This window comes from Topomyia yanbarensis, chromosome 3, assembly GCF_030247195.1.
Source record: "Topomyia yanbarensis strain Yona2022 chromosome 3, ASM3024719v1, whole genome shotgun sequence".
Taxonomy (NCBI): Eukaryota; Metazoa; Arthropoda; class Insecta; order Diptera; family Culicidae; genus Topomyia; species Topomyia yanbarensis.
Genome location: NC_080672.1, coordinates 140,287,769 through 140,308,130, shown reverse-complemented (window position 1 = coordinate 140,308,130; position 20,362 = coordinate 140,287,769). Strand labels below are relative to the sequence as shown.

Genomic DNA, 20,362 nt, shown 5'->3' with positions numbered 1-20,362 from the left:
ATCAATTTTCGCCTTCTAACAATTACTAGAAAAACTCTAGAAAGAGAACTGCGCAGACTCCATTTTGGATCGATTGGATTCGCGTTTAGCGTCAAAAAACGAATCCAATCGAACATTGCCTATCCTTATAACATTGGACGTGTTGCCATACAATACCGGGGCATACGTTGCCAAAAATGCTGTTTTTCTCTCCGCAGTTCTCTTACTAGAATTTTTCTAACAATTACTACCTTTCAAATGACCCTCATATTGATCGTGGTTTTCAGTGTTTTGTGGTAACAGGAAGCCGCCATCTTGGATTTCAAAATGGCACCAATCATCGATTTTTATCTTCCACTAATTACTACCTTTGAAATGACACCCATATTGATGGTGGTTTTTAGTGTTTTGTGGTAACCGGAAATCGCCAATCAATTTTTGTCTTCTAACAATTTTTGCCTTCTAACAATTACTACCTTTGGGGCCATACACTAGTTACGTAAGGGAATATGGGGGGAGTTTCAAAACATCTTACGAATTCTTATCTAAGGGGGAGGGAGGGTTTGTCCTTTCTTACGTAATATCATAAAACAAGTATGAAATAAGAAATCATTATGGAAAATATTATTTTCATAAGAAAAGGGTACTATTTCTAATTTCTGCCATGAACATGTATATTACACAAAACGAGCATATATTGTACATCATGGTCAAAGAAGGGCGGACCTCGAATTAAAGTATTTTCCGGCAGGATATGATTCCTAAATTAATTATGGAATATTATTGATTGCTGGCAGCGTGAGGAGCGACTTAATTGTCGATGGTGTTGGAGCAGTTACAACAATTTCTTGACTCTTGATGGTACATTGTTCTGTTCAGGAACTCGAGTCACCATATACCTTACAAGTTAGGAAGTGTTGATACCGTGTTATTAGGCTAACATACTTTTTCAAATTTTCGCTTCCGCAAAGTAGCCGGAAAATGTTCTGTCATGCGATTGTCAAAGATCTTGTAGACCGAATATTTGCAGAGTGTGAACTGTATTTAACTTCAAGAAAATTCGTAGATAGCCATCTACGAATTTTCTTCGGAGCTACGCGTACGATAAGCGTCACAGTTGGAACTCAGAATTAATTCCCACCAGAAGAGATTTTACATCACAAGGAACTATTTCCGAATATAGCGGAGTTTCTGAATATCTCCCAGCAGTTATTCTGCAATTTCTACTGGGCAAAATTAAGATCCTAATAAAATTACTGCTGATGATTACAGTTGAATTTTGTCATTAATTTTCTTGTAATAATTCTTTAACCCCTTCGTGCCCATGTTGTTTGAGGACAACAACGTTTTTAAACAGCTATAACTTTTGATTGAGGCTAGATTTGCTCACAAATACAAGTAAGGCTCATAAATGTGACTATTGCCTTTCATTTGAGTATTATCAGTTGCCAGGATCATCTCTAGAACTGAAGTTATTGCAATTAGTCGGATTGGATTCCGATGGAGCAGTGCTGCCAGGGACAGTTTACGTTGACAACGGAAAATAATATTTTCATATATCTTCGTTATGTTACAATATTATGGAATACTGATAAAACTGATCAATTTAGACTGTTTTAGGCTACGTTTTCCACACAATTGGATTATTGTAAATATTCTAGGAGAATTGTATTGAGCATTGGAAGGAAAAAAATCTAGCACTGCGAGGGAAGTACCTATCTTTATGAAAAAAGGCTTTTCATGTTTCTTGACTTCATCATTTTCAAGGGAAAATTGTTTTGAAACCTTAAATGCACTAGAAAAAAGTTGGGCATGAAAGGGTTAAGTACCGTTTTCGCTATCTTTCTATTTAATGAATTATATGCTTTTTTAATTACGAAAATCATAAGATCTTACGTAGGGGGAGTTCACCAAAATCTTACGAACTCTTATCAGGGGGGAGGGGGAGGTGAAAAGTTCTAAAAAAGCCTTACGTAATTAGTGCATGGCCCCTTTCAAATGACCATCATATTGATGGTGGTTTTCAATGTTTTGTGGTAACCGGAAGCCGCCATCTTGGATTTCAAAATGGCACCAATCATCGATTTTTATCTTCTACTAATTACTACCTTTCAAATGACACCCATATTGATGGTGGTTTTTAGTGTTTTGTGGTAACTGGAAACCGCCATCTTGGATTTCAAAATGGCGCCAATCATCAATTTTCGCCTTCTACTAATTACTACCGTTTAAATGATAGCCATATTGATGGTGGTTTTCAGTGTTTTGAGGTAACCGGAAGCCGCCATTTTGGATTTCAAAATGGCACCAATCATCAATTTTCGCCTTCAACTAATCAATACCTTTCAAATGACACCCATATTTATGGTAGTTTCAAATGTTTTGTGGTAACCGGAAGCCGCCATCTTGGATTTCAAAATGGCCCCAATCATCAATTTTCAGCTTCTACGAATGGCTACTTTTCAAATGATACCCATATTGATGGTTGTTCTTAGTGCGAATGCCAAGCATCCATATAATATATATTGGAAGCCTAAATTTTGGGTTATCCGAACGTTACAGAAATTTTGGGTTATCCGCTCGTTTTAAATTTTGGGTTATGCGCTCACTTTGGGTTATTCGCTCTTTACTCAAATTTTGGGTTATCCGCTCAGTACTCAAATTCCGCTCAGTACTCAAATTTTGGGTTATCCGCTCAGTACTCAAATGTTGAGTTATCCGCTCGTTACTCAAACTTTGGGTTATTTCATCGTTACTTAAACTTTGGGTTACCCGCTCTGTACCCAACGCTTGGGTTATCTGTAACCCAAACTTTGGGTAGTCCTCACACAACCCAAAATTTAAGTTCAAAGCTTGTTACCCAAAAGTGAGGAGATGCACTTTAGTCCATTTTGGGTAGGATTCTACCCAAAATTAGGTAACGGCTGGTAAGCGTGTGCCCGGTCAAACCATTCGGAATTTGATTCGGAATCCTGAAAGGAGTCATTATGAATTCCAAATCAAATGCAACAACCGATTCTGAGTCGGAATCGGTTGTTGCATTTGATTTGGAATCCATAATGACTCCATTCAGAAATCCGAACCGGTTCCGGAATGAGTTTAACTGGGTGGGTGCCCTCTAAGAACGGTTGGTTTCAAAATCGTCCAATGAAGGACGTTCGTTGGACCAATTTGGACAACGTCCAAATAACCGTTCAACGAACGTCCATCATTGGACCCGTGTTGAACGATTTTGAAACAATTTTTTGGACGTCTCAGTGGGTGGTCAATACAAATTCGATCTTTGCTACCTACACGGTTAAATAAAACAACCTGCAGAATAAGTTCTTTTAACTTACTTTTGAGTTGTGCGTCGCTTTCGCACTTATTAGTGTTGTCAAAAACAAAAAGAGAGATTCGACTCAGTCAAGGTCTTTCGTGGAGGAAGGTACTTTTGAGTTGTTTGGGGTGAACTCAAAATTAGGTAAATTCAACTTAAATTTGAGTATAAAAAACCTATCAATGAGTTGTAATTTTTGCCGTGGTTAAATGGAAACTACCTTTAACACGGTTTACCTAATTTTAAGTTCCCCCACGATACCACGAGATTGAGTCAAAGGAACTCAATTTTAGGTAGTTTTTCGTTTCCGTGTAGACCTGTCGTAAAAAAACCACCCAGTAAAGTTCAGCCGGAAATGAACTGGAATTCTGGCTGGTTCCAGTTCGTATACACGGGCTCCACTGACACAACCGATTCTAACTAGAATCGGTTGTGTCATTGGAGCCGGAATACGAACTGGAACCAGCCAGAATTCCGGTTCATTTCCGGTTGAGCTTAACTGGGCAGAAGCTGTCAAAAACAGCTGAAGCATTGTTTTTATTTTGATTTCTGCGATTCGCTGGGAAGTGGTTTATATTTTATCTGTAGAAAAACGCTCAAAGTTCACAACTATGCAAATTTGTCGAGCATGTGGTCAAAGTCTTCTTGGCCAGGACAAATGTGAGGATTTCCAGAAATACGTTAATATTTACTATCATCTTACAACTATACAGGTCGGTGTTGAACTGGGTTGCTGATACCGGAAAACGGTTGTTAGCTTTGTCAATTTTTCGGTATGGGTGGTGTGAATAATACTAATTTTGCATTCGTTTATTTAATTCAGTTGCGCGAACGTAGTGATCTGAGTGGCCTGAAAGTGTGTAGTCAATGTGCCCACAAATTGCAAGAATTTGACTGTTTTCGGAAGGTTTGTCTACAGGTTCACTGGCGACTGCATGATGTGGTAAGACACTTGAAATATAAGTTCTAATCGACTGGATAAGATTCTTCAAACTTCAGAAATTTGAACCACCGGATGACGATTACGTTTACGTAGAATTGGAGTGTAAAGCGGAAGATACAAACGATCAGATTACTGGAAGTTTTGAAGCTAACGAGAACGACGGCGATGATGACGACGACGACGACAAGCCCCTTATGGCATTGCGTAAAGTAATTTCGACAAAATCTTTATCGCTGCCAACGGAAAATGTAATTAAATCAGAAGATGGTGAAACTATTCCCTCAAAGCCGAATAAAAAGCGCGCAAAATGGGGTAGCTTGAAGAAGCTAGCAGAACCAAGAGAACCGTTGCAGACATACAGCTGTGATCGATGTCCTCGGAAATTTCGGGTGCTGCTTCGTTTGAATGCACATAAACGAACCCACGACGGACTCAAGCCTTTCGAATGCAAACTATGTGGGAAAGATTTTGCAAAATGGAACAATTTAAAGTCGCATCATATTCAAAAGCACACCGAAGACAAAATTGCAATACCCTGTGAGCATCCGGGTTGTGGCCAAACCTTTGCCACAAGGCAGGGTCTAAAGCGTCATCGGTTGCGAACGCATGATCCGAATTACGTGCTGCCCGACCCTACAAAATTCGTTTGTGACAGTTGCGGAAAGACGTTTTCGACCAATGGAGCTTTGAAAAAACACCAGTATGTCCACACCCCGAACGAGATGCCTTTTGTTTGTGGACTGTGCGGCAAGAAGTTCCCGACGTCACACAAGTTGAAGGAGCACACAATGCGGCATGAAGGCATCAAGAATCATACCTGCCCGTTTTGCGGTTTGCGAAAGACAACTATGCATGAACTTAGAAGTCACATCGCCAACGTGCACTCGAGAGCTCGGTCATATACATGCGATATCTGCTCATCAGTTTTTACTAACATCGGTAAGTTATAATTTGATCAGATTCAGTGGCTCTGTAAAGTACTACACAAAAAATTTTTGTTAAATTTTTCTTCATTCTAAACTATAGGCAACCTTAATCGACACGTTAAAATTGTCCATCTTGGTTTGAAGCCGTACAGCTGTGCAGTCTGCAACAGGCGTTTCGGAAAAAGTGATCACCTAAAGCGACACATGAAAAGTCACAATTACACTTCATCCAGCCCACGCTCATTGCAACCTGAAACTCAACAAACATCAATTGAACAAGAACCGGGTTTGCCGGCAATGGTAATTCCGGACGCATAACACACTATAATTCAGTTATAACCATTTGTATTGTAATAAATTGCTGGGGTATGGATCTTCTTTACTTTCTATTTATAGGAGACTTGATTTATATGTGACGGAAGAAATCTATTCAAATTACTTACGCTTCTTACTTTGGCTGCCCGTGTCAACGATGTCATCGAAGATTTTTTCTGCCCTCTGACCTCCAATGGCCTTTGAAGAATTTTTCCACTGTGATGGATTCTGTCGGTACGCTTCAACCCTCAGTTTTCGGTTGATAATCACTCCCCATGGTTTGCTATTGAGCTGAGCAACTCGTTCCGATAATTCCCGTACAATAGCTTCCTTCTGGGATGAACCTGCTGATTCATACAGGAGCTCCAAAACACGCGAACCATGTGATGAGAGTGCCAAATCCATGTAGCATCCTTCCATATGACGAATTAACTTTTCGCGGGATTTCTCTCCGACGAATTTCGATGCGATGAACGCGTTGACGATGAAAGACCCTTTCGGATCAGTGAATACTTTAGCTAACTGGTCATTTTTTGTCTCCAAGATAGCCGTTACCAGCTTAATTGGTTTATTAAAGTCTAATATGGCCTGAAGAATTAACGATCCATGCAGGTGTATTTGAACGGAAGATTGTTTCTCCGGAGGCATTAAATTCAGAACCGGTGTCAAAAGCTTAACACCGGTAGCATCGGAACAGTGCAGTGCTTCCAGCAGCAATTTGACAAACTTTCCCTGTTGGCAAGCTAGTCGAGAACAAGCTTTAGCAAGGGAAGCCACCACTCCGGTGTGACCAAGCTGCAAAATTTCTTCCAGACCAACTTCTAACTCGGAGAAAAAGTGCTCAAGGATATGCTTGTCGGACACACAGTCTAAAAATTTCTGAACGGAGAAATTTGTGGCTCGCGTTTGGCTAAGAAGAAGAACATTTCCTTGGAAAAGTCTTTTGTACAACTGATCCTTGAAAAAATTGGGATCTGCTACTGATACAAGAACTTCCAACAACCTAATCGAGCTATCTCTATGAAAAACTTTGGGAAGTTTTTGTCTCTCATCGCTTTGATCTTGCTCCGGGTCTTTCAATAGGAAGCTATCATTCAGTAGTTTCTCGCCTATCTGCAACATCTGGAATTTGTCCTGCGTTTGATCTAACGATGTCAAAATATTCTGCAACAATACTGAAGTAAACTCATTGTATGGAAATTCTGGAAATTGAGGCCAGACTAACAGCCGCGAGCAAAACTCGTTGATTAACTTGAACCACTTATCAGGAACAATTAGCTTTCTGATTTCCGCCGAATTTCCTTTTCCAATTTTTAATTCGGTGATGCCAGCTAGATTCGAAACGCACTGCCGAATGACGTAATTTCCGAACGAATCCCATACAAACTCTTCTAAATTGTTCAACAAAAATTTAGCCACTTTCTTCACAAACTTTCCACAAACCCTTCGATGTCCCGGGCTGAAGTCCATCACTAGATTATAATCCATCTCTCTACCAACATCGGATTTTCGCTTTTTCCTACATTCCGAAGCGTCCTTATCCTCATCTACTTGCATTTCGCCAATACATCGTAGAACGGCTATAAATAATGTTTTTTGTAGTACATGCGAAGCAAATTTGTCACAGCACACCACCCGAAAGTTTTCTCCGAAAACTGTCATTACATGTTGTAGCGTCTCTTCGTCGGTAAAGCCTAATAAATTATCTAGAACTCGACTGCTCAGCTGATTGGAGCACGCCTTGATCTCTTTATCTCTGATTTGCGCGTACACGTTGTTTGCCATCGTTGATCGTTCTTCGGTGTCGTCACCAGTCATCCCGTTCAATGCCTCCAGAATTTCCAGGAAATAATTATATTCTTCCTGTTCCAACTCGGCACCGCGCCCAAAACTATGCTTCCGGCCAAATCCTTTCGCATTCTGGAGGAAACGATTACCGGCAGATTTACGTTTTTTGTTCCGATTTTTTGCATAACTAGATCGGTCATTGTATGCCGCCGCCGTTATTTGTTCTTCGTCCATTGTTGTCAGTGCAATGGCTTTACAGAAAACTACAACTTCCTTGGCTTGATTCACAGTCTATACTATCGTGTTAAATAAAGTTATAAATTTTTTTTAAATAAGCGTTTTTTTGGGCAATTTCCAAAGTATATAAACAAAGCCACGTGCGTGTCAGCTGTCGAACGTCGTTTCAAACCAATGTTGTATATACAGATATGGCGAAGATGGCACTTTGGTATTCGTAAGATGAATTTTATATGAGTGGTGTGAGTGATCACAGAATAAATCGACTTTTTTCGTCATACCGTTCGTTCCGCTCCCCGGTCAAACCATTCGGAATTTGATTCGGAATCCTGAATGGAGTCAGTATGGATTCCAAACTTGATTCCAAATCAAATGCAACAACCGATTCTGAGTCGGAATCGGTTGTTGCATTTGATTTGGAATCCATAATGACTCCATTCAGAAATCCGAACCGGTTCCGGAATGAGTTTAACTGGGTCCCATTGAATCGTGTGAACGCTATGACGTCGACCCGTTGTGGTTCTGGATTGTTTACATATTTTTGGTTGCCAACACTAGCAAACCGTGTGTTCTGCCACATCTATATATACAACATTGGTTTCAAACAGCCCCAGTAAAGTTCAGCCGGAAATGAACTGGAATTCTGGCTGGTTCCAGTTCACATTCTGGCTCCAGTGACACAACCGATTCTAACTAGAATCGGTTGTGTCACTGGAGCCGGATTGCGAACGGAAACCAGCCAGAATTCCGATTGATTTCCGGCTGAGCTTAACTGGGGCGATGCTGATGCCCAGTTAAGCTCAGCCGGAAATGAACTGAAATTCTGGCTGATTCCAGTTCGTATCCCGGCACCAGTGACACAACCGATTCTAGTTAGAATCGGTTGTGTCACTGAAGCCGGAATGCTGATTAGAACCAGCTGGAATTCCGGCTTATTTCCGGCTCATCTTTACTGGGAGATAACGGAGATAACCCGAGCAGCCAAAATCATTATACTTCTTTCCGCGTATATTTTAAACATCGTCTTTGGTTCATTTAAGAGCAGAACAAAAATAAGCAGAGCAATTAAGTATTATATGTTATTTTCTAAAGCATTATTTTAGAATAAAATTAAGAATGCACAACGTACAACTGGTATGTCGAATTTGCCTTTCCAAAGATGATGGTTCTGATCCTTTTATAAATATAATTCCGAAGGAGCAGCCGGTAATATATCTGAAATATTAGTGGCTGTAAATATGCATGTTATTTTTCTTTGCAATGTTTTGCAGGATTCAGAATTACCTATACTCGTTGCTCTAGGAAATATTTGTGGATTGGAGGTAAGTTGTCTTCTTTATGGTGTGCTCTTGACGAAAGATGTTTCTTTGTAGGTTTCGCCGGACGATTCTTACTCGAAGTTGATATGCCCGAAATGTCACACCCGACTAGAGGATGCTTATAATCTGCGTTTGCTGGCTCAGCGGTCTGAAGTAACATTTGCCAGTATGTCTCCAAAATCGGAAGCAGACATGATGGACGACGATTTTCGCATGTACCTCGATAGCGAAGATTCGGCTTCAACAATCTCGCTTGAATCAGATGATGAATTTACCGATATGGATTTTGAAAGTGATGAAGAAAATTCACTTGTACCTTATTTTAATGGACGGGTGCAAAGCGCAAACGATGGACAAGCTTGTTGCGCATGTGATGAAGTGTTTCAAAGCAAGAAAGATCTGAGGAAACATTCAGCCGAGAAACATCGCACTAATAAACCAGCAATTTTAGTAGTAGGAAGCGAGTACAAGTGTAACGTCTGCTATGAACATTTTGAGAGTACAGAAGCGGTGGCAGCTCACAAGGCTGGTAAAAACAACGTCCGTCCGCCGATACAGTGTGAATACTGTAGATGCAAGTTTCGTGTCTTGGAGGATATGAACGAACACAAAAGCACATTCCATAAGGACAATCTGTTCAAATGTTGTGGTTGTAGCTCCGTATTTGAAGACCGAATAGAGTTTCTCACACATTGTCTATTTCACAAACATAAGGTGAAACAGAAAGCTAGTCAACTGAAGCACCCGCGAAAAAAATATGATTGTCTGGTATGCTACAAACAGTTCAAAAGTCTCGAAGAGCAACGAGTCCATGAACTGGCACCCTATGGAATTGTCCGGACCCTGAAGAGTGCTAAAGAAGTTGCAGCAAGTGAATCAAAACCGGTAGAAAAATCCACTGCTAACGGTTTATGCTGTGGTTGTTTTTTGGTCTATGAAACCAATTCCGAATTAAAGGCGCACCAAGATCAGGTGCATAAATCTAATAGAACAGAGAAAAATAAAGCTTCAGAGAAAAATAAAGCTGAGTGCGGGGGTTGTTACCGACATTTCCGCTCACAGTTTGCAGTTAATAAGCATCTGGTCATGGCTGCTAGCAGGAAACGCTTCGACTGTAGCAAATGCCCTGCGCTGAGACATACTATGCAGGATATCATGAATCATTATGAAACCCATAAAGGACCAAAATCATTCCTGTGCTGCGGTTGCCCCAAGCGATTTGATTCGACTGAAGAGCTAGAAGAACACTCAAAAGAAGTCCACGCCAAGAAGCCTAAGATATATCATGACGGTGGTGTACCGGTGGAGCGACCATTCGAATGCAATGTTTGTTACAGAAGGTACAACACCAGAAAAGACGTTCGTAATCATCAACAGCAATCATACACCTTGAAAGTGTTTGTATGCGATATTTGCGGAATGGGTACTTATCGTATAATTCACTTTCGCCATGTTCATTTTTAATAAACCTCATTTTGTCTTAACAGGTTTTAAACAAAAGGCTGGTCTTACCACGCATCTTTTAACACACGAAACGGAAGCGAAATATCCGTGTTCCGAGTGTGGGAAGAAGTATAAAACGCCGGAGAAAGTTAAGGCCTGTTTATTTAAACATCAAAATCCCCGGGCCCATCAATGTAAGATATGCAATGCACCGTTCGATAGTCGCGAAAAATTGAACTCGCACTTGATCTCGCATTCAAACGAGCGTCGTTACAAATGTGAGATCTGTGAAAAAACTTTCAAACGTAGTTTCCATAAACGGAAGCATATGACCCAACACAGCAGTGAACCGTGGTATACCTGTCGATTTTGCCCATCTATGTACCGGAGTACCATAGCGCGTTCCAAGCATGAAGTAAAGCACACCAAGGTGCATCCTTATCAATGCGAGATTTGCAACAAAGGATTGTTGACGCGTGACACTTATATTAAGCACTACGAGAGGCATATTGACGAATCAGACAAGGTGTTTCAATGTGACCGTTGCGAAGTGCATTACAGCAAGGATCATTTTCTGTCTAATCATTTGATGTACACACACTTAGTTCAACCGACTGATGAAAACTGGAAAAAGAAATTCAATCGACGCAAACCAGGACGGCAAAACGTAAATGAGACCGAACCCGATGCACAGAGCGAGTGAATTGTAGCCGTGAGCAATTTTCTACACAGCGATGCGCGAAGGATTGTAGCAAAGCGACGAGGTGTGCGAAAGACTGTGTCAATCTGCAATATCTGGTCGCAGTTGAACACATTGTTTATTCACTTAGAAAACCGTTAGTCGAAGACACTACAGCCGATCATCATTTGGTTAAACGCCCCAATTCTTATGCCCTAAAAATACAAAGCTGCCCAGTAAAGCTCAGCGTGAATTGAACTGGAATTCTGACTGGTTCCAGTTCGTACACGGGCTCCAGTGACACAACCGATTCTAACTAGAATCGGTTGTGTCACTGGAGCCAGAATACGAACTGGAACCAGCCAGAATTCCGGTTCATTTCCGGCTGAGCTTAACTGGGTGTAATTACATTATTATACACACAAAACTAAGAATGCTTAAATTTTATTTCTTACACAAATTCGCCAGGTTTTCTTGCTTGATAACTGTGGAAATAGTTGCATATATGAGTTTGGGTGGCCGTGCTCATATGACGTATTCAGCTTATGTACCATAATTAGGCAATCCATTAGACGTTTGTTTGACAATTCAGCGGTGGGTTCTGTCAACAAGTCTACTCCTGCGAACAGAAAAACTCGTCCGACAAACAACTTTGTTAGTCCGATTCGTTTGATGTTGGATCGAATCAACGATATTGTCGGACGTCGCACCCCTCGGAGTAACGATCGAATCGATTGTGTCACTGGAGCCGGAATATAGGTTTTACACCATCCGACATAACCCTACAAAATGAGCCGGATGAACTTCGTTTGACAATTCTCGGTGGTTTGTTTAGATGGAAGTTACGTGAGTTTGAATGTATCAGATGAGCACCCTAGTGAGCACCCGTTGCACTCGCACTCCCGCTACTGGCAATGTGAACAAACCACCGAGAATTGTCAAACATAAACTTCATCATGCGTCCATTCGTGTCGTCATCTTGTAGAACTCAATTATCGTTACAGACTGTTGAAACCTGGAAAATCCAACCAGCGACAATTGTTTTGACGTAGGACTACGTCTTTGTTTTCGATATGGGGGTGCACGTTGCAAATTCAACAAAAATGGTATGTAACGAAAAGTGGTCCAATTTTAAACGCTTATAATTCAGCCATCTTACGAAAAATTTTCATTTTTTTGCGCATATCGCCCAGAAATACTTCTAAGAGTTGATTCCAATAGATAAACCCAAAGATTTTTGATATAATGGCATTAAAATTTTAAATAATGTTCAACATAGTTAAAATACCACGCATTTGCACACAGAAGGCTGCGCTTCCCTAGTCTGGCACGACAGATTTATGTACCAAACGCGCAACGCTTCTATGAATGACGTCACCATCGACTATTTAAAGAGCAGATTTGGTCGGGCAAGCTCAGTTAACTCTTGGACAGCAAGCAGAGCACTGCGCTTCATGCTCCCACAGCCAGTGTAGCAGAGGCTGGCGTCGTGGTACTAGTTGTCTCTTTCGCACCACCCATCATCACCAGCGTTGACTCATTTTGCTTGGTGCGTATCTTCCATTGGTGTACGGACACGATGTACTGGAACAGCTTTTTGATTCAAGCACGGAACACCGTTCGCTTGGGTTTATTGTTTGAGGCGAATGTGTAGGTATATCCAAGTGTTGCGTGTATGATAGAAATCTGAGCTTTCGTTGCGCGAAGCGAAAGCTTTCGGTTTTTCTTTGCGTTGTCTAGTCTCCATGACAGGCTGAGGAGACGAAAACTTTCTTAGCAACAAATTCACGCGAATGGATAGATGAAAGTGCAACGAAGTTTTATTATTTACGTTTCATCAATTTATTGATTCCACTAGATTCATTTCCACTCAACCTATCCCACTTTGATTCTACCAATACATAGGTACTACAAAGCCTATTTATGAATGGATGCACTGTTACTCAAAAAATCGCTGCAAAAAATGCATCTAAGTCCATCCATAAAACTATTTTCGATTCTTGTATATATGATTAAGACCACTGCATTCGCTATATTTATGTGTACCAGTGTTTCAAATAAACCACACATTTCACACCAAGGAGTCTGTTTCCAAAGGAGCGGTGGAAACCAATCATTGTTATGCACGTTTCTGGGAGTGAGTAAAAAAATCAAAGCAATCCAAGTGGGTTTTGACTCTTAGGTTTTCACTCCTGGTTTTGGCTCCTCCTGTCCACTCCGGTTTGTGATTCTTGTTCTGTCGCCGCTTATAGACCGAATTTAATTTCAAATTTTGCTAACAGCTCTTCAAGATTTGTATGTAATTTCTCAATTATCCCAGCAGTAGGTACAGGGTGCGCCAGCTGGATGTTTCCTTTTACCACATTGAACAACTTCGCAATTTTTAGCCGTTTTCACAAGTAAACAAGTTTTTTAGGATATTTTATGCCATTTAAACCAGGTTTATTATACAACGTAGATTATATAACCACCCCCATTTGATACACAAAAAGCAGCTCTTTTGCGGGCATTTTGCATGACATTGGACAGCATATCGGGCTTAATTGCAGCAATTTCATCTCGTATATTAGCTTTGTGTTCGTTTGCTAGAATACACTTTACTTTTCAAGTAACCCCACAGAAAAATATCTGGCACCGTTAAATCCGGAGAATGAGGAGGCCATTCCAAATCATCATTTTTCGAGACAACGCGTCCTGGGAATTTTCTCTGCAAGAACTTGATTGCGGTGTGGCATTGTGCCCCGTCTTCTTGAAAATATAAGTTTTTCAGACCTTTTTTCTGCATTTGTGGACAGACAAAGTGCGCCAAAATCCAACGGTAGCGCCCGTTGTCGATGGTCTCTCTTTGAAAAAATAAGGACCGACGCTTGTTTTGGAGCACACTCCGGCCAAAACAGTTACTTTCTGGTCGTGCGGTTTGATGTATAACGTGTGGGTTCTGTGTCCCCCAAATTCGAAAATTTTGTTTATTTAATCCGCCGGAAAGGGTGAAGTGAGCCTGCCATATTTTTTTACGATAAACACGCATAGTTTTCACTATTGAACGATCGTTTTCAATGTAAAGCGCTACGATTTCAGCGCGTTCTTTTGATATAAATCGACTTATAGCTAAAATGGCACTCCTTCGAGGTCTATCGAAAAGAAGCTTTCGCCATGAATTGTACCAAGGATTTGTTTTGCTTTTGTGCTTGATAAAATGAAAATTGAAAATCATAATTGTGCTCGGGCTTTTAAACTGTATGCTGCAATTATAATCTAGTAACCTGTTTTCACTCATTGGCGGTTTTCACTTCTCAGGAGCCAAAAAACCATGAGTGATGAAATCATGGATTTTATTGATTTGTCAAACTATGGTTTTTTCAACGCATGCTGATTGGAGTGATTTTTGAAACACTGATGTGTACTTTAGGAAAATTACAAAAACGGCAAAATAAAACCACAGAGAACAGACGTCCATCTTCAGCATTCAACTTGTGTAAAATCTCTAACGGTTTCGAAGGTAGTTTGGATATCTAAACCAGGTGCGCTACTGTCGTCATGTTTTTTTGTGGCTGAGTTCGACAGAATTGACAGCGATTATTCCTCTACCCAGTCAAACTAGTCCGGAACCGATTCGGACTTCCAGCATGAATTCCAGCTCAAATGCGTCAACCGATAGAGTCGGAATCGGTTGTTTCCTTTGAGCTAGATTCCATGCAGAATCCATCCAGGATTTCGAACCGGTTCCGGAATCGATTTGACGGATAGTTGGGATAGGTTGGTGTGGCGGCGCTAGTGTTTTTAGTATGTTAATTCAAATGTTTACACACGTTTTTTAAATATTTTTGTTCGATCATGGATGTCTGTTCTCTGCGATAAAACTATAAAGCTTGTCCTATACAAGAACTGTGACTATATTGTCTAAAACATGATTTTTAAGCATCGGTCTGGTTGTTTATTGCACACAATAGAATTTTTTTTAAATTTTAAAGCAGTTCCAGATATTAGTTCGGTTTCCATCACAGCACAGAGAACAGACGTCCATCTTCAGCATTCAACTTGTGTAAAATCTCTAACGGTTTCGAAGGTAGTTTGGATATCTAAACCAGGTGCGCTACTGTCGTCATGTTTTTTTGTGGCTGAGTGCGACAGAATTGACAGCGATTATTCCTCTACCCAGTCAAACTAGTCCGGAACCGATTCGGACTTCCAGCATGAATTCCAGCTCAAATGCGTCAACCGATAGAGTCGGAATCGGTTGTTTCCTTTGAGCTAGATTCCATGCAGAATCCATCCAGGATTTCGAACCGGTTCCGGAATCGATTTGACGGATAGTTGGGATAGGTTGGTGTGGCGGCGCTAGTGTTTTTAGTATGTTAATTCAAATGTTTACACACGTTTTTTAAATATTTTTGTTCGATCATGGATGTCTGTTCTCTGTGATCACAGTTTTCTGTCTGCTTTCTTTAATCGGATTCGATCGCTCATTGTAAATAAAATGATGAGCAAGACGGTTTGATTCATGAAGTGAACTGTAGAAAGAAATGTTTGATTAATTATTAATCCAAATGTAATAAAAAATTAAATCCTACGTTGTTGAATTTGATTTGGAATCCATAATGACTCCATTCAGAAATCCGAACCGGTTCCGGAACCCAGTAAAGCTCAGCCGGAAATGAACCGGAATTCCGGCTGGTTCCAGTTCGTATTCCGGCTCCAGTGACACAACCGATTCTAGTTAGAATCCGGTTCATTTCCGGCTGAGCTTAACTGGGAACCCACTGAGACGTCCAAAAAATTGTTTCAAAATCGTTCAACACGGGTCCAACGATGGACGTTCGTTGAACGGTTATTTGGACGTTGTCCAAATTGGTCCAACGAACGTCCTTCATTGGACTATTTTGAAACCAACCGTTCTTAGAGGGAATGAGTTTAACTTAGAGCACTCTAGTTAGAGTGTGGCTAAGAGGCCATGACGTATCCAAACGAACATGGAATTTGAAGTATACACAATAGAAATACGTCAAATTTCATGTTCGTTTGGATACGTCATGGCCTCTTGGGCACACTCTAACCCGGTCAAACCGTTCGGAATTTGATTTGGAATCCTGAATGGAGTCATTATGGATTCCAAATCAAATGCAACAACCGATTCTGAGTCGGAATCGGTTGTTGCATTTGATTTGGAATCCATAATGACTCCATTCAGAAATCCGAACCGGTTCCGAAATGAGTTTAACTGGGAACTAGAGTGCTCTAGTCAGGGTGGCCAGATAGAATTCCTTAATATCGGTAGGGTCACTAAAAGTTTATCGATAGTTATCGGTAGGCCGGATTGTTGTCCCAAAAACGTAGTGTTGACATAGAATTGTAAAATACTGCGAACACAAATCTCAGACCAAATCCAACACAAAAAATGAATGTTGAGTAGGATGTGTCCAAAATCAATAAAAAACGGTAGTTTTCGGTAGGAATAACAAAATATCGGTAGTTTTGCCTTGGTCGTCTGTGAATCGGTAGGGAAGACCAAAATCGGTAGGACTACCGATAAATCGGTAGGTCTGGCCACCCTGGCTCTAGTTTAACTGCCCACTGAGACGTCCAAAAAATTGTTTCAAAATCGTTCAACACGGGTCCAACGATGGACGTTTGTTGAACGGTTATTTGGACGTTGTCCGAATTGGTCCAACGAACGTCCTTCATTGGACGATTTTGAAACCAACCGTTCTTAGAGGGATGGGTTGGATTTTCTAGAGCACTCTAGTTAGAGTGTGGCCAAGAGGCCATGACCCCTCCACTGAGACGTCCAAAAATATGTTTCAAAATCGTTCAACACGGGTCCAACGATGGACGTTTATTGAACGGTTATTTGGACGTTGTCCAAATTGGTCCAACGAACGTCCTTCATTGGACGATTTTGAAACCAACCGTTCTTAGAGGGCGGTCAAACCATTCGGAATCCTGGATGGAGTCAGTATCCCAGTTAAGCTCAGCCGGAAATGAACCGGAATTCTGGCTGGTTCCAGTTCGTATTCCGGCTTCAGTGACACAACCGATTCTAGTTAGAATCGGTTGTGTCACTGGAGCCCGTGTACGAACTGGAACCAGCCAGAATTCCAGTTCAATTCCGGCTGAGCTTTACTGGGATGGATTCCAAATCAAATGCAACAACCGATTCTGCGTCGGAATCGGTTGACGCATTTGATTTGAAATCCATAATGGCTCCATTTAGAAATCCGAACCGGTTCCGGAATGAGTTTAACTCACGTAACTGGCATCCCTATCTCTACCCTCTAAGAACGGTTGGTTTCAAAATCGTCCAATGAAGGGCGTTCGTTCGACCAATTTGGACAATGTCCAAATAACCGTTCAACGAACGTCCATCGTTGGACCCGTGTTAAACGATTTTGAAACAATTTTTTGGACGTCTCAGTGGGTACATACAGCGTTTGACAATAGGCATCATCGTTTTTCCACAGATCGATGGGGGTCAGTTTGACAACGTCAAAATCGCTTAAAATGTCATCAACAAACAATAGTAGCAGTAAACAATAGAAAACAATGAACACTTTAACTGATTTGATGTAAACTAAAGTGCTTTTCGTTCGTATTTAGAATTAATTTCGTTCATTTTGTTACAAGCAAAGTTCTTATGTTGGCTACGAAAATATGACGTCACGTCACCCTCTTGGTTTAACTGGGACGTATCCAAACGAACATGGAATTTGACGTATACACAATAGAAATACGTCAAATTTCATGTTCGTTTGGATACGTCATGGCCTCTTGGCCACACTCTAACTAGAGTGCTCTAGGATTTTCCAGTTTTCAACTGCAACCAGAATATATTTATAAACAACACCTTTGGTTTTTTATTCTCTTGTGTCGGAAGACAATCAAAATAAGAATACTTTTAATTCATACCATAGTATACTACTTAGTACATACTACTTAGTACAAAATTATCAATAACGAAATGAATAAAAGTGAACCTATGTGCCGAATTTGTCTGTTTGAAGACAAAACCGGCTCCCGTTCACGGTTTGTCAGTATATTTAAACAGAATGAACAATTTAGCCAATTGGTAAGTTTTCATTTTTCAATAAAAACCGAGATCTAAAAGTATAGGAATGCGATCGAACCTCGATAAACCAAAACAAGTAGTACTGAACGCTGATTATTTGAATTTCTTAAATTGTTTCTTTTTTCCTGTAGAATTCCGAGTTTACAACCATTGAAGCCTTATTCGATATTTGCGGAATAAAGGTAATTAGGTATCTGAATTGTTCAATATAGATGATATTGATCGAGGTATTGCAGGTATTATTTGAAGACGTATATCCAAAAGTACTATGCGCCGCGTGCCATTTCAAGCTAGTTAAGGCATATAACCTTCGCAAGCAAGCACAGCGCTCCCAACAAACACTGACCAATATGCTGAATGAACAGCACCAACAAGATGCAAAGTCTGCCATACAGTTTCAAGATAAACTGGATATGGCATGGGCGCAACCGGAATCAGACGATGAATTTATCGAAGAGGACTTAAATACTGACGAGGAAGCGGGACTGAATTGGACACCTGAGGTCTTCGACGGTCAAGTGGAAGGTTCGATTGATGGACAGATTCGTTGTTGCGGTTGTGATGCGACGTTCGATAGAAAGGCACAGTTGCGAAAACATTCTTTTGAAGAGCATCGGCAATTAAGGCCAGCGGTGGTGGAAGGAAGTGAATATCAATGTAACATCTGTTATGCTCATTTTACTAGTAAGGCCTTGGTGGTGGCTCATAAGACCGGTAAAAATAATGCTCGACCACCGAAGAAGTGTGCTTTCTGCAAAGCTCTTTTTCGCACCGTACCGGAATTGGATGATCACGTGAGGGACATTCATTCGGACAACATGTTCAAATGTTGCGGTTGTGACTTGAGCACAACCAGTCGACAGAGGCTTGAAAATCATTCGAATATGCACAAGGAAGCTGATAAGAGAAAATGGAACCGCAAGCGAGTGACATTAAATAAGTACCAATGTTTCATTTGTTACGATCGGTTTAAGAATTTCGAAACATACCGTGCTCATGAACTTCTACCCTATGGTATATCTCGGAAGCAGCAATTTGAAAAAGATTTGTCTGCCACATTATCCCTATGCTGTGGTTGTAAGAAAGTTTTTGAAACAATTGGCGAGCTTAAAATTCACCAGGAGCAGGTACATAAACCGGACGCCTTCGAAGACGAGACACTTCCGATTGAATGTTCCGGTTGTTTCAAACGCTACCAAACTTCGTTCAAGCTGAAAGAGCATCTTCGTGCGTCAAAAAGTAGTCACTCTTTTGAATGCAGTAAATGCGTATCGGCCAGGCGTACACTTGAAGAGTTGTTGGAACACATGAAAATACATAAAGGGCCAAGAGGTTTTAGGTGCTGTGGGTGCTTTGAAGAATTCGATTCTCAGGAAAAACTTAAGCAACATTCTGAGGAACATGCCCGAACACCCAAAGTATATGAAGATGAGACAGAAATCGAACGTCCTTTCAAATGCCACATTTGTCACAAGAAATACAAATGTAAAGTAGATATTCGTCACCATCAACAGAACGTGTACTACGATAAGGTACATGTCTGCGACATCTGCGGCAAAGGATTTAGACATCCGCAAACATTAACCGTACATATAGCATCACATAAAGACAAATCCGAGCATAAATGTCCTGAATGTGGAAAAAAGTACAAACATGAACTGCTCGTCCGCAGCTGTCTAAGGCGGCACAAAAATCCTCGTGAGTATCGTTGCAAAATTTGTAAAGGAACCTTCAAGGCCCGAGGCAACTTAACTTCGCACATGATTTCGCACTCCGATGAACGAAAGTACGAATGCTGCATTTGTAATTTTTCCTTCAAACGCCCCGGTCACCTCAAAGATCATATGCTGATGCATACGAGCGAGCAAAGATTTCCCTGCCGATTTTGCTCACTAGTTTTGCGCTCACAATCGGAGAGGAGCACTCACGAGATTCGACACAGCGGACAATATCCGTATCAGTGCGAAATATGTGGCAAACAGCACACAAGACGTATGTTATACATCCAGCACTACGAAACGCATAAGGAAGACTCGGCCAAGGTGCATGCATGTCATATGTGTACTCAACGGTACAGTCAGGACCATTTTTTGGCCAATCATCTCAAGTACGTGCATCGCATCGAATCTGCTGACCGAAGCTGGGATGCTAAGTTTCAACGACTAAATCATCGAAAAAAATCCGTCCGAACGACTTCAACAGACGTTGACAATGCAGGGGATGAAGAAATGGTTGCTGTTGAAACTACCAACGATAGTATGGTTTTGGATGACAAATAATTATGTTTTTGTTATGGTATTGAACTTTTTTCTAAATATGTGAGATGGCACGATTTTCTTTTTACTCTATTC

General features: G+C 40.9%; 3 protein-coding genes across 3 annotated transcripts; 2 read left to right on the top strand and 1 right to left on the bottom strand.

Moving 5' to 3' along the window:
• Positions 1 to 3,809: 3,809 nt before the first annotated feature.
• LOC131687247 (zinc finger protein 546-like) lies at positions 3,810 to 14,221 on the top strand. Its single transcript, XM_058971318.1, has 8 exons — positions 3,810 to 4,011; positions 4,122 to 4,241; positions 4,298 to 5,180; positions 5,268 to 5,479; positions 8,570 to 8,713; positions 8,779 to 8,829; positions 8,881 to 10,249; positions 10,314 to 14,221. Exons 1-8 carry the CDS (start codon positions 3,910 to 3,912, stop codon positions 10,970 to 10,972), a joined length of 3,540 nt encoding a protein of 1,179 aa, XP_058827301.1. The 5' UTR covers positions 3,810 to 3,909; the 3' UTR covers positions 10,973 to 14,221.
• LOC131689243 (nucleolar protein 9-like) lies at positions 5,526 to 7,682 on the bottom strand. The gene has a single exon (XM_058974194.1). It carries the CDS (start codon positions 7,502 to 7,504, stop codon positions 5,603 to 5,605), a length of 1,902 nt encoding a protein of 633 aa, XP_058830177.1. The 5' UTR covers positions 7,505 to 7,682; the 3' UTR covers positions 5,526 to 5,602.
• A 3,583-nt stretch (positions 14,222 to 17,804) lies between the features above and the next one.
• Positions 17,805 to 20,330, top strand: LOC131690361 (zinc finger protein 708-like). The gene is made up of 3 exons (XM_058976073.1): positions 17,805 to 18,011; positions 18,143 to 18,193; positions 18,248 to 20,330. Exons 1-3 carry the CDS (start codon positions 17,904 to 17,906, stop codon positions 20,288 to 20,290), a joined length of 2,202 nt encoding a protein of 733 aa, XP_058832056.1. The 5' UTR covers positions 17,805 to 17,903; the 3' UTR covers positions 20,291 to 20,330.
• Positions 20,331 to 20,362: the final 32 nt, after the last annotated feature.

Bases quoted from the DNA above. Each gene is read 5' to 3' on its own strand.
- LOC131687247 (XM_058971318.1), top strand. From the start codon at position 3,910: ATGCAAATTTGTCGAGCATGTGGTCAAAGTCTTCTTGGCCAGGACAAA. The intron at 5,181-5,267 runs GTAAGTTATAAT...TCTAAACTATAG, and splicing joins ATCAGTTTTTACTAACATCG to GCAACCTTAATCGACACGTT. The intron at 5,480-8,569 runs GCATAACACACT...AAATAAGCAGAG, and splicing joins CGGCAATGGTAATTCCGGAC to CAATTAAGTATTATATGTTA.
- LOC131689243 (XM_058974194.1), bottom strand. From the start codon at position 7,504: ATGGACGAAGAACAAATAACGGCGGCGGCATACAATGACCGATCTAGT.
- LOC131690361 (XM_058976073.1), top strand. From the start codon at position 17,904: ATGAATAAAAGTGAACCTATGTGCCGAATTTGTCTGTTTGAAGACAAA. The intron at 18,012-18,142 runs GTAAGTTTTCAT...TTTTTCCTGTAG, and splicing joins ATGAACAATTTAGCCAATTG to AATTCCGAGTTTACAACCAT. The intron at 18,194-18,247 runs GTAATTAGGTAT...GAGGTATTGCAG, and splicing joins TCGATATTTGCGGAATAAAG to GTATTATTTGAAGACGTATA.